Source organism: Garra rufa, chromosome 5 (genome assembly GCF_049309525.1).
Source record: "Garra rufa chromosome 5, GarRuf1.0, whole genome shotgun sequence".
NCBI classification, from domain to species: domain Eukaryota; kingdom Metazoa; phylum Chordata; class Actinopteri; order Cypriniformes; family Cyprinidae; genus Garra; species Garra rufa.
Genome location: NC_133365.1, coordinates 33,855,769 through 33,868,215, shown reverse-complemented (window position 1 = coordinate 33,868,215; position 12,447 = coordinate 33,855,769). Strand labels below are relative to the sequence as shown.

Here is a 12,447-nt window from a genome sequence, read left to right as displayed (position 1 = left end):
AGCGACAGTTTCAGACCAGACAATCTGCATACAGAAAGAGCTTCATCCAAACCGAGCTCATAACATGGCAATTATGAACTTTATCAGACTGTAAACAGGATGTAGAGCTGAGAGAGTTTGGTCTACGTCTGAAGAGATATGACTCACAGATTCCTCAGATACCGACAGAGCTGAAATGATCCCACCTTGAGTGGCCGTCTTCCTCTTTTCCTTCTATCACTCTCTGTCAGGCAGTCTCGCCTTAGAAGGGTTTAAAGGAAAGTTCATGAGACGCATGCACTCTGCAGCCGTATCCTACAACCTCAGACAGGGATTCTCAGAATTAGGTCATCCGAACATTTGAAGTTAGTATTTCACCACAATCCCCAAATCCAAAAACCCAGTGTGGGAAGTTGGCGTCTCTTCCCCAGTCTTCTCTGTTTCTCTTTCCCTCGGAGCTGATCTGTCATTGTAAGCCCCTGAGTAATGCTAAGTGGTTGACTCGCTTACATAGCCAGAGGTGATGTTCAGTGTAAAGCCATTATCAGCGGCATTAGTATGCAAGTTGAGTTCAGCCAGTCTACCCAGCGCATGAAAGTTTTAGGTTGCATGACACAGCTTTGGGTGGGGAAGACAATTGGGAAAAGACGACAGACTGAGTAAATTAGGCAGACACTTGGTAAAACAAAGTAAAAATTGCTTAAAGGGATACCTGTAGTTTATCTAAAAATGAAAATTCTGTCATTAATTACTTACCCTCATGTTGTTCCAAACCTGTAAGACCTTGTTTATCTTCAGAACACAAATTAAGATATTTTTTGATGAAATCTGAGAGCGTTTTGACCCTGCAATAACAGCAATGCAACTGACACATTCAAGCCCCGTAAAGATAATAAGGACAACGATAAAATAGTTCATGTGGCATCAGTGATTCAACCATAATGTTATGAAGCTTTTTGTGTGCGAAGAAAACAAAAATAGCAACTTTATTTTATCGATGTCCTTACTACTGGCTGCAAGATCAGCTACTCCAGCTTAAAACCAGCTTAGGCTGGATGGAAAACAAGCATGACCAGCAAGAAAATGTTATTTTAACACAAAACTAAACAACTAAAACTGGACTAAAATTAATTTTTAGGACTTCAAATTTAACTAAAATAAAATACATGTATTTTTTACAATACATAACATATTATAAAACTTGAAACATTTATAATCCCCCTGCGTTAAATATGAAAATGCCAACAGATGGCAAAGACATTGAGAATGCTGATAAATTTACATTTCTACTTTTTAATTTCGCCAGTTAGCACATTAATAACTACTGAAATGTGACCCTGGACCACAAAACCAGTCATAAGGGTCAATTAAAAAAAAAAAAAATACATAAACTTTCCGTTTCGAGATTTCGAGATACAACTATTTTAATATCTGGAATCTGAAGGTGCAAAAAAATCCAAATATTGAGAAAATCCCTTTAAAGTTGTCCAAATGAAGTTCTTAGCAATGCATATTACTAATCAAAAATTAAGTTTTGATATTTTATGGTAGGAAATGTGCAAAGTATCTTCATGGAACATGATCATCACTTAATATCCTAATGTCTTTTGGCGTAAAAGAAAAAGAACTTAAAATAATTTTGACATATACAATGTATTTTTGGATATTGCTACAAATATTGCTACTTAAGACTTGTTTTGTAGTCCAGTGTCACAAATTTTAGTACAAACTAAAAAAAGAAGATTTTTTTTTTTTTTTTTTATTAAAATTCAAAACTAAATTAACCCTGGCTTATGCCAGCTATTCCCAGCAAACCAACTGAAGAGTGGATGTTTATGCCTGGAATATGATATGTTTGCCTGCCTATAATGACATGTTTTGCTCTCTCTCCGCAGCGGTCTGGGCTACATCCTGGGATCCATCGCTAAAGACGCTGGAGGGCACTGGTTCTGGGCGCTGAGGGTAAGAGCTGCTGAAATGTCTCAGTGTGTTGTATCAATATTTTAGAGGAAGCACACACAGCCTCCACAAATACACCCCATTTCCTTTTGCCCAGGTCAAAAATATACCTAAAACCCATAGCAGACAGGTGAATCCCAAAATACCTTCAGCCCGTCTCTTGAAAAAGCAACATCACATTCCTGCCCCCTTTGAAGCTGGTACAATTGGCACTGACAACCTAGCTTAAGTGCATTAATTTAGCATTACCTCGGGTCCCGCTCATGCACGCTATCCACAAGTAATGCAAGAACAAGTTCATCGCAGTTCTCACTGTGCTCTTTGTGCAGCAGAGACCCAGGAGAAGAGGGGGCTCACTTACACAGACCCCTTTGTTGTGGGATATTCCTCAGTAGCTTTGATGTATCACAGCGCTAACCGAAAGCGCCAAGCCGAGCACCTTTTAATGCAGCTAAAATTACTAATTTGTGAAATGACTGAGTGAGAGGAAGGGCTGTGGCCTGTAGCTTTTTGCGCAGTGAAAGAGCAAAAACAACTTTTTGGAGAGGCCTCTGAGGTGCTTTAGATTCTTTAGCTCAGTGATGTTTTAAAACCAGCCGCTTCGCTTGTTCAGTTTAAAGTTTAACAGGTGAACACTCAAGTTAGGCTTCATTACACGTTCCTTTCACAGGTCATAAAGAATCCACAGTGTCTTATCATGAACTTGATGTGTGGCCGCCTCTTAAAACTCCAATGAGGTTTGGCTGTCGAGCTCTTGGGCCTAAAAGGAGACTTTTAAAAGAAGTGTTAAACCCTCTCAAGCTTACAAAAACACCTCTTTACATGACAGTTATATGACCCCTTAGGAACATGAATAGCTTTATTTGGAGCTACTTTGTTGGAACACTTTTGCAAACAGTAGTGGAGCGCTATTGTTTGAGCTCTTGGATGCAGTAAAACATTCCTTGAGAAGACAAAGCTCGTGGTTTGGACTATTAATCATCACTGGCACTTTAAATGTGTATAAAAACAACAGACAGATGAAAAGGTACTCCGTATCAGCCAAATCCTGTTCAGAAGAGGGGAAAAAACATTTCGTGCCACTTTCCGCTTGTTTTGCAGGGCCCTAAAGAACTCAATCGCCTTCCGTTCTCAAATAGGGAGTGTGTTTTTTTGCAGTGGAGGATTAGATCATAATTATTGAGAGCTGTATCAATCTTCTGCAGGTCAGAGAGTGGAAATGCCAGGAGTAATAGCACCTTGATCTCTCGTACTTTGATTGCACTCGCTCCTTGGCGTCCCAGCTCTAACCTTAACAAGCACGAAAGGAGCTGCAGAACTAGTTTGAGATTAGCAGGAAAGGGCAGCATCTGATAATACTAAGGTAGGGTGCGAGACAGAGTCAGAGTTCAAGATGACTGATCAACGCGGGCTTTGATATGAAACTAGACCGGAGAGACCGGAGAGACTGGGAGGGATCCCCTCAGTGTGACTGTCAGAAAATAGGTCCACTGCAAAGACCTCTTTTACGGCTGCTGGGTTTTCTAGTTATGGAGGGATAACAAGACCAAATCCAGGCTTTAGCAGGACACTGCGGCTCTGTATCAAAAGCACCGCAGTGCACACAGAGACACATTCAGTCCACAGAATCACAGTGTAGTTCAGAAAACAGCAGCGCGTCAATGGGACGCAGTGATCCGTTTAACTCTCTTGTTCACTATAAAGACTTATACTGTTGAACACTGCAAAAAATAAATGAATAAATAAATCATTGTAATAAAGTTAATAATTTATCTCTTTTTTTCCAGTGGAATAATTAAATATTCTTACAAAATAACATAAAACAAGTAAATAAAACATTTTTTTTATACTAGTATTTGGAGACTGTATCTTGAATTGAGTTTATTTTTGTAACCTTGTTAGATTTTTTCTTGTTTTAAGCACAAGTCTGAATAAATTCTGCTACAATTACACTTAAAACCAGAAAATAAAGAAAATATGTCAAGAGGTGTAAGAAAAAAATAATATATATAAATATACACTACCAGTCAAAAGTTTTTGAACAGTACGATTTTTTTTTTTAAATAAGTCTCTTCTGCTCAACAAGTCTGCATTTATTTCATCCAAAGTACAGCAAAAACATAAAAATGTTGAAGTATTTTTACGATTAAAAAAAAAAACAGTTTTCTAAATGTAATTTATTTCTGTGATCTTAATTTGTATCAATCTTCTGTCACATGATCCATCAGAAATATTTGTTTTATAAATATTTAATACAGTTTTTTTTTTCAGGATTCTTTGATGAATAGAAAGCTCCAAAGATCAGCATTTATCTGAAATAAAAAGCTTTTGTAACATTATACACTATACCATTCAAAAAGAAAATGTAGAAATTAATACTTTTTATTTAGCAAGGATGCTTTAAATTGTTAAAAAATGATGCTAAAAACATTTATAATGTTACAAAAGATTTCTATTTCAGATAAATACTGTTCTTCTCAACTTTCTATTCATCAAAGAAACCTAAAAAATATATATACTCAGCTGTTTTTAACAATAATAATAAGAAATGTTTTTTGAGCTGCAAATCAGTATATTAGAATGATTTCTGAAGGATCATGTGACTGGAGTAATGATGCTAAAAGTTCAGCTTTGAAATCACAGGAATAAATTACATTTTAAAGAATATTCAAATAGAAAACGGTTATTTTAAATATTTCAAAATGTTACTGTTTTTGCTGTACTTTGGATCAAATAAATGCAGGCATAGTGAGCAGAAGAGACTTCTTTAAAAAGCAAAAACTCACCAAGGTGCATTTATTATTTTCACATTTTTGATTGATTTGAAATAAACTTTTTAAACGGTAGTGTAAATTAAGATATAAGTCATATTATCTTAAGTTTGATTTTACAATTAATCTTATTTTAATTGATCTTTTACTAGAAAATAAGACAAAATAAGGAATTTAGTGCAGTCCAGATGACTAGCTCTTTACATGCACACAAACACATAAGAAACTCAATTTTGTGCAGAGCTTTGCATTAATGTGCTATAAATGATCTCCAGGAGGATTGCGCCTTACAGACAGAATTGCTTTGGCTTTCACAAGCGACGGAGGCGCTTACGCTGCTTCCATGTGGGCGAGCAAACCAACAAACACATGCGTGCGCACACATACACACACTACTGTGCTGTAGCCATCAGGAAGGATGATAAAAGAGATAATAGCTCATGGCCTGGTGGACCGCAGCTGCTCCCACACAAGGGAGAAAACTGAGAAAGAAAACCAGAGGATAGAGTAAAGAAACATCACCTAATGGAGTCCACTTCACACTACAGTCTACACGGCCTACACTACACACCCTGATGTGAATAGAAATAAAACTAATCTGTAACATACTAAACCATAAGCTAATCACAAAATAACCACCACCATTACTGACTCAGCAAATAACTTGCTAGACCAAACAGGATGTGAGATGGATTCTTATTGTTCAGCCTACCAAACTTTGTTTAACAGACGGCACAGACTCACAGTAATACAAGCAAAAAATGTTTAGTCTAGTTACAGCAGAGAGCGCTGAGCTGAAAACATTCTTAAGAAGTGTATTTTTGCATTTTTTCCAAAACGATTTGATTTATGTAAGATAATAAGACTTGATTTTTTATTTATTCCAACCAAATTACTAATGGAGTAGAAAAAATAAACTTAATTTAAGATATATTCACTGAAAACATAAAATCTCAAGCGGTTTTGGTTCAAGTACGTTTATCTTGTTTCAAGGGTGTTTAGAAAATTTACTTGAAAACAAGACATAAATACATACGAAAATTATTAACATTTTTGAAAACCGTTTCTAAACTCTTTTTTTCCTTCTGCCTCAAGGTTTCTCCAATGTTGGGGTTGACTGCTGGGTTCCTCATTCTCATCTTTGTCCCTGAGCCAAAAAGAGGGAGTGCTGACCATATCGCTGGACGCATAAAGACACGTACTTCCTGGCTCTGTGACATGAAAGCTCTTGCCAAAAAGTATGCCACTTCTTTATTTTTTTTCCTATTCATCACTCAAGAATGTCATGAACCAAATATTCAGCATCAGGGCGTACAAGATGTAATCATTTAACAATCAGCCGTCGAGTCAGAATACTGGATGCTTCAATGTCTATAGTTTTTATGGTCCTGCCTTCACTTGAATTTGTTGACAGTGTATTAAAGAATTTCAAGCAGTTTAATTGAACTAATACATTTTAAATACATTTTAAATACATTAAATACAACGATTCACACCACTGGACCAACCATCTTTGTTGTTAATCCCGGTAACAGGCTCATGTGACGTTGCTGTGCCACATGGTCACGAAAATGTTTTGTTTAAATGTGTTTGTAAGCGTTGCGGTTTAAAAACAAGTAATTTTAAATCACTAAAACACGATCAGCAGCGAAAGAGAACTCATTTAACTATATGCGCGCACTGTCTGAGAATCGCTGGAGCTATTTTTGCCACTTTATAGGCCTTGAACTGTTAAATACATACATGTATGTGTCAAAATGCCCGTCTTTGCCAGTATCCTCGTAAACACAGTAATTTAGGTCTTAAGTGAATGCAAACAGCAGAGAAAGAAAACACATGTGTAACATCATATGTGACCCTGGTCCACAAAACCAGTCTTAAGTAGCATATTTGTAGCAATAGCCAAAAATACATTGTATATTTTGTAAATTTCCTACCCTAAATATATATGGTTTTGTGGTCCAGGGTCACATTCGATCTGGGTAGCTCTTAAAGTGGCAGCAGTCTAATATTCCTGCTGTCTGTCATTCAAAAGAGAGAAAATCTCTCACTGCTAGGAGAAATATATATTTAATGTACACAGTGAAGAATATGCAGTTTTTTTTAATACATTTGTTTACACATGTAGCAATTTTATTTGTTCTACTTGTATTTTATTTGCTCTACTGCAGTTTTATGTACTATTGCTTGTAATTAGTTTCTAATTTTTATAGTGAGCTTAAGTTTTGTTTTGTTTTTAATTTAGACTATTATTACTTTTTCATGATATTGACACTGGTGACAAGAATTATGAAATAATTTCTGTGGTATCAAAAAATTGAATATCACAAAGACCTAATTTAAAGCAAAAATAACTATGTTGTGATATATATTGTTACCGTAAAATAATAATTCTCATGATGTGAAAAAAGATTTTGGTCATATCACCCATCCCTAGACCAAACTAACAAATTAATGAAGACATAAAAAGCAAGAGTAACAGAAAAGCATGCAAAAATGCAGATGCAGAAAAATGCAAATGCAGAAAAACTCAGGAATTATGCATATTCATTCATTTTCTTTCTGCTCACCAGTCGTAGTTATGTATTTTCATCTCTGGCATCGGCCGCGGTGTCATTTGCCACGGGGGCGTTTGGGATCTGGATCCCGCAGTACCTGGTCAGAGCTCAGGTGGTGCAGAAGACAGCAGTCAGCTGCACCAATCAACCATGCAGCAGCAAAGACAGGTACCAACATACACAAACAGCTCAAAATGTAATGTACAAATACAAAAATTACACTTTTGACAATAACTATATTTCTCTTTCATCTCCAGTTTGATATTTGGAGCCATCACCTGTGTGACTGGGCTGTTGGGAGTAGTGATCGGTGCAGTGACCACGAGGCTCTGCCGACAAAAGACGGAGCGTGCCGACCCGCTGGTGTGTGCGGTCAGCATGCTGGGCTCTGCTATCTTCATCTGCCTCATCTTTGTTGTGGCCAAGAAGAGCATTGTGGGAGCATATGTAAGTAGCTCTATTTTGACTGTTCAGTTTCAATTTACTTCAAAAGTCCACACTGTACTAAAGTTCTAAATGTCGTCCATGGGTTACACATCTATTATGGTTACAATATTAAGACACTTCATGTAAACAGCTCTAGTTATATTAGTTGCCATGGAATTGTGGCATAACACTGAGATTCTCTCCTGAAAGGTTGCTTAACACTGTGGCCTGAATATCTCCAGTGCAACTCCCTTCTGACTATCCTTGTATTATAATGAGTCTTCACAGTCAACGTCAAATAAGGTCAATTCTATTCAGAGTTCAATGTAAGGCTTTAAACGATATAAAATCTGTTCCATTCAGTGGGTTTAACAGCCATAGTTGCTTGGCAGGGTTGTTAGGTCCAAACCCAACACTAAAAGAATAAAAGAGCGACAGGCGCTGCGTACTTGTTTAATTGGCATGTAAAGCAGGAAAAGGGAGCAGTTTTCACAGTTACTGCTGAGAAACAATAGGCTGTGGCATTTCTGAGTCACTAATAGAGAAAAGTTATGCTGTATAAGAAAACAAATTCTACCAGGTCCTTTAAAAAAAAACAAAAAAACAATCAGGTCAGAAACAAAATGCAAGACTCCCTGGAGGAGCGTATCTCGTAAGTGTTTATGATGAGAAGTCTGATGAGAAAGTATTTTTAGGAACTGTTTGTCTTTCCAATGGACAAAAGTACCTAGTACACCGTGATAATGCCATCTGTCTGATGTTATGTTTGAGAAACCATGAGCTTGCTCAATGTTTACCGACTTATCTTAAATATGAAAGACCAATTACTAACTGTACCCTCAAACTGACCTGGTTTTGCAATCTCTTGTACATTTGTTAAAGCTGTGATGATTTTGAAAAGATGTATAAAGCTCACGGTCTTACCTGTGGGTAGAACTGGCAGCTTAGGTGTCTAGTTGGGGTCACATGAACACATAAAATCTTGGGTTGAATCTTGATCTATAAATGGCACAGAAAAGAATAATTTACAGTATAATATATAGTATAATAAAATATTACAGTCAAAAGTTTACATACACCTTGCAGAATTCTGCAGAATGTTAATTATTTGACTAAAATAAGAGGGATCATACAAAATGCATGTTACTTTTTAATTAAGTACTGACCTGAGTAAGATATTTCACATAAAAGACGTTTACATATAGTCCACAAGAGAAAATAATAGTGGTAATTCATAAAAAATGACCCTGTTAAAAAGTGTACATACTGTACACTTGATTCTTAATACTGTGTTGTTACCTGAATTATCCACCTCTGTTTTTTTTTTTAGTTTAGTGATAGTTGTTCATTAGTCGATTGTTTGTCCTGAACAGTTAAACTGCCTGCTGTTCTTCAGAAAATCCTTCAGGTCCCACAAATTCTTTGGTTTTTCAGCATTTTTGTGTATTTGATCCCTTTCTAACAATGACTTTGATTTTGAGATCCCTCTTTTCACACTAAGGACAACTGAGGGACTCATATGCAACTATTACAGAAGTTTCAAACGCTCACTGATGCTTCAGAAGGAAACATGAAGCTTTAGGCCCTGATCACACCTAACGTTTTCGTTCTAAAAACGCGAGGCGCACAGCACTGCCTTTTTTTGGTGACTTTTAAAAAAGACAAAGACTATAGAATACCCAAGACATGTCACTCGTGTAGTTTTGAATGGGGAAAAATGCAACGCTCATTATGGCCGCGAAGCCCCGCCTTCTTAGTGAAAGAGCCAATCGTTGATTAGAAAAGTCAGCACGTCACTGCAGCTGCCGTTAGAAGTCCCGGTTGCTATAGAAACAATCGGCGCTCTGAGACGTGCGCTCAGTACTGCGCATGCGCACTGGCTCATCTAGCCGGAAAAATAAGCGTTTTTTCACGCTATTGGAGCACAAGGAACCATATTTATGAGGCAGTTCTTGTTGGATTTCTTTGGAGATTTAAAATATGAAATTTAATCGTAAGCTTGGTGAACAGTTTTGGAGAATTTGATGTTTCCCCATTCAAACAGATAGGAGCTGCACTTGTATGCCCGAGAGGCGTTTCAAAGATGGCCGCCGAGTGACATGACTTGCCTTAACCCTCTGGGGACTGAGGGTGTTTTTGGGCCCTGAAGAAGTTTTGACATGCCCTGACATTTGTGCTTTTTTCAGTATCTTAAAAACATATGAATGGCCCAAATCTGATTATATTGTAATCAGCACAATTTGGGCTACAATAATATGTAAGCAACATGAATGTACATGTTTGTGTTTTTGAGAAAACAACGTTTATGCGTGCTTAGTGAAAAACAAAATTTTTGAAGTCACTGAAATAAAGTCATGAAACACATACAGAATATTTGTTCACAAGACTTTGAGAACAGGATGTGTTAGGCTAGAGTTTTTTCTATCAAATGATGTGAAAATCATCTCGTTCACTTGTTTACACAAAACAGTATATTGATTTAAATTTTTGAAGACACTTTTTGTTTAGAATGGCTGTATTCGAGAAGGCGTGAATGATCATGAATAATGCTGTGATTCACACCTGAGAAGACAAAGACCTGCATAATGAGCCGCATAATTAGTTATTCAGTCAGATGACTGAGAGGAACAAAGGAATGAATGAAGGAGGAATATAAGGACAAAATATGTTTGTAGCTTATTTTGAATAGATTTATTTATCAAGAAAAATAACTTGAGATTCACTTGTGAACTTCTTTAACATCTGAAGATGGTACAGTGCTCTCAGGAAAACAGTTTGAGGAGACTCAAGTAAATGTCAGCAGGATTCATGTGTTGAGCAGGTTTCCAATCACTAAAAACAACAAAACAAAACATATTTGAGCATGTTAATTTCAGCAGCATCATACTATTTATTTATATATATATATATTATGATTTTGTAGTCATAGACCCACGCATTTTGTACAAACGTAAAAAGGACATTTTATATCTGAGAAACTAATAAAAATTGTTTATCGTGTTAAACATCCATTCGAGAACACAGTATTAATACATATTGTCAAAACATACACTAAGTGTAAACCCTCATATTACATCCTACTGTTGTAAGATACATTAATAACTAAATAAATAATTATGATCTTATAGTCAAACATAAGCATGCTTTGTGTGTATTATAGAATACAAAGAAACTAGGCTATATTATAACTGTTAAGCTTAAATGTGAACACTATAACCTTTATATTGCATCATTCTTTATTGAACAGACTATTAAAAACATACTGGCATCGTGAGTCATTTAGATGCAGTGAAATGAAACGTACTTTATAATGTTTCACTTGCTGTAGTCAGGAATTATAGTTGGCAAAAAGTCTTAACTGGTAAAATGTTTGCACATTCTGTCACAGTAATAACTAACAAGTAGGCTAATAAGAGAGAAAAAAACTTACTCATGTCTTCTGAAGTACGTTTTATTCCTGACAGAGTCTTCTTCCAGAAATGACTAACTTGAACGAAGTTTCTCCTTTGTTTACCGTGATGTGGGCATCTACTTTTGGCGCGGCGCCCTCACGTGGACGATTTGAATATGAATAGCGAACAGCTCGTGGGCGTGATCTAATTATAAAATAATGAAGCAGACCGGAGAGACTGGACATCGTGTTGGTTTCATATTGATTATTTTATCACAGGATATTTGTTTTCGGTAAAACTTACTTCGTTTAAAAGTATACATATCAAGCTTTGTCTAGACATATTGCTCATGTCTCTGTGTTGTGTATTGGCTGAGTTATAGTATATTTTACTGACGCGTTTCTGAATGAAGATCACGGAGATCAACGCGGCAGACAGCACACCCTTTTTGTTTTCTTTATTTTGCAAAATCACAATGTTTTTTGATTTTGTGAGTATATACAAATAAAAGTAGACCCTTTACAGATTCGATTGATGTACTGCTTTTATCTGTGCAATCAGAAATGACAAAGTAATTAAAGTTCCTTTTGGGAAACTGCCTCAAAACGCCCCAGGGCGTTTTTCGTCCCCAGGGGGTTAAAGGGACTTTGAAAAAGAGCAGTGTGCTGCCGTTGTTTTATGTTGCTAGGCAACGACCAAAACAGCTGTCCTGTCAGTCAAATCAAAGGATTATAGCGCCAGCGCTCTAAAATCTTTGGTTTTTGCTGTTAATTAAACTGTCATATTAGCAGAAACCCTAAAAAATACAGCTCCAGGTTACCCACGACAGACACCAAAAGTTTCTCCTCCATTTCTTGCAGTCTCCGGACTTGTTAAGCAACGGTAAACTTTCGTCACCACAACAGAAGGCCTGCCTCTCCATTCATTCGATTGGACAATGGAAAAAACGCGAATGACGTCGGGCGTTTTTCCGCTCAGAGTTGCTTTTTTTCAACTTCAAGCGCTCAGAGCGCTTCTGCAAAAACGCAGGGCACAGCAGGTGGCAAAAAGGCGAGGCGCCCGGGGCGCATAAGCAGCGCGCAGAACGCTCACTGCCAACAGAAAACCATTCAAAAAAGGCGCCTCTCACTGCTAAAACGCGGCCTTAGGAGCCAGGGGGTGAAAACTTTTGGAATTTGAAGATCAGGGTGAATTTCACTTATTTTGTCTTCTGGGAAACATATACGTACCTTCTGTAGCTTCTGAATATACTTACATATTTTCCAGAAGACAAAATAAGTGAAATTCACTCTGATCTTCACATTCCAAAAGTTTTCACCCCCTGGCTGTAGTTTCTTCTGTATTTTTATCTGTAGTTCTTGA

General features: G+C 36.9%; 1 protein-coding gene across 1 annotated transcript in view; it reads left to right on the top strand.

Annotated features, from left to right (window-relative positions):
* Positions 1 to 12,447, top strand: part of spns2 (SPNS lysolipid transporter 2, sphingosine-1-phosphate) — an 88,118-nt gene that overhangs the window by 57,977 nt on the left and 17,694 nt on the right. Inside the window, exons 5-8 of the mRNA XM_073840281.1 lie at positions 1,875 to 1,941; positions 5,805 to 5,947; positions 7,283 to 7,435; positions 7,525 to 7,714. Coding sequence (XP_073696382.1) covers positions 1,875 to 1,941; positions 5,805 to 5,947; positions 7,283 to 7,435; positions 7,525 to 7,714 — 553 coding nt within the window. The remainder of the gene's footprint in view (positions 1 to 1,874; positions 1,942 to 5,804; positions 5,948 to 7,282; positions 7,436 to 7,524; positions 7,715 to 12,447) is intronic.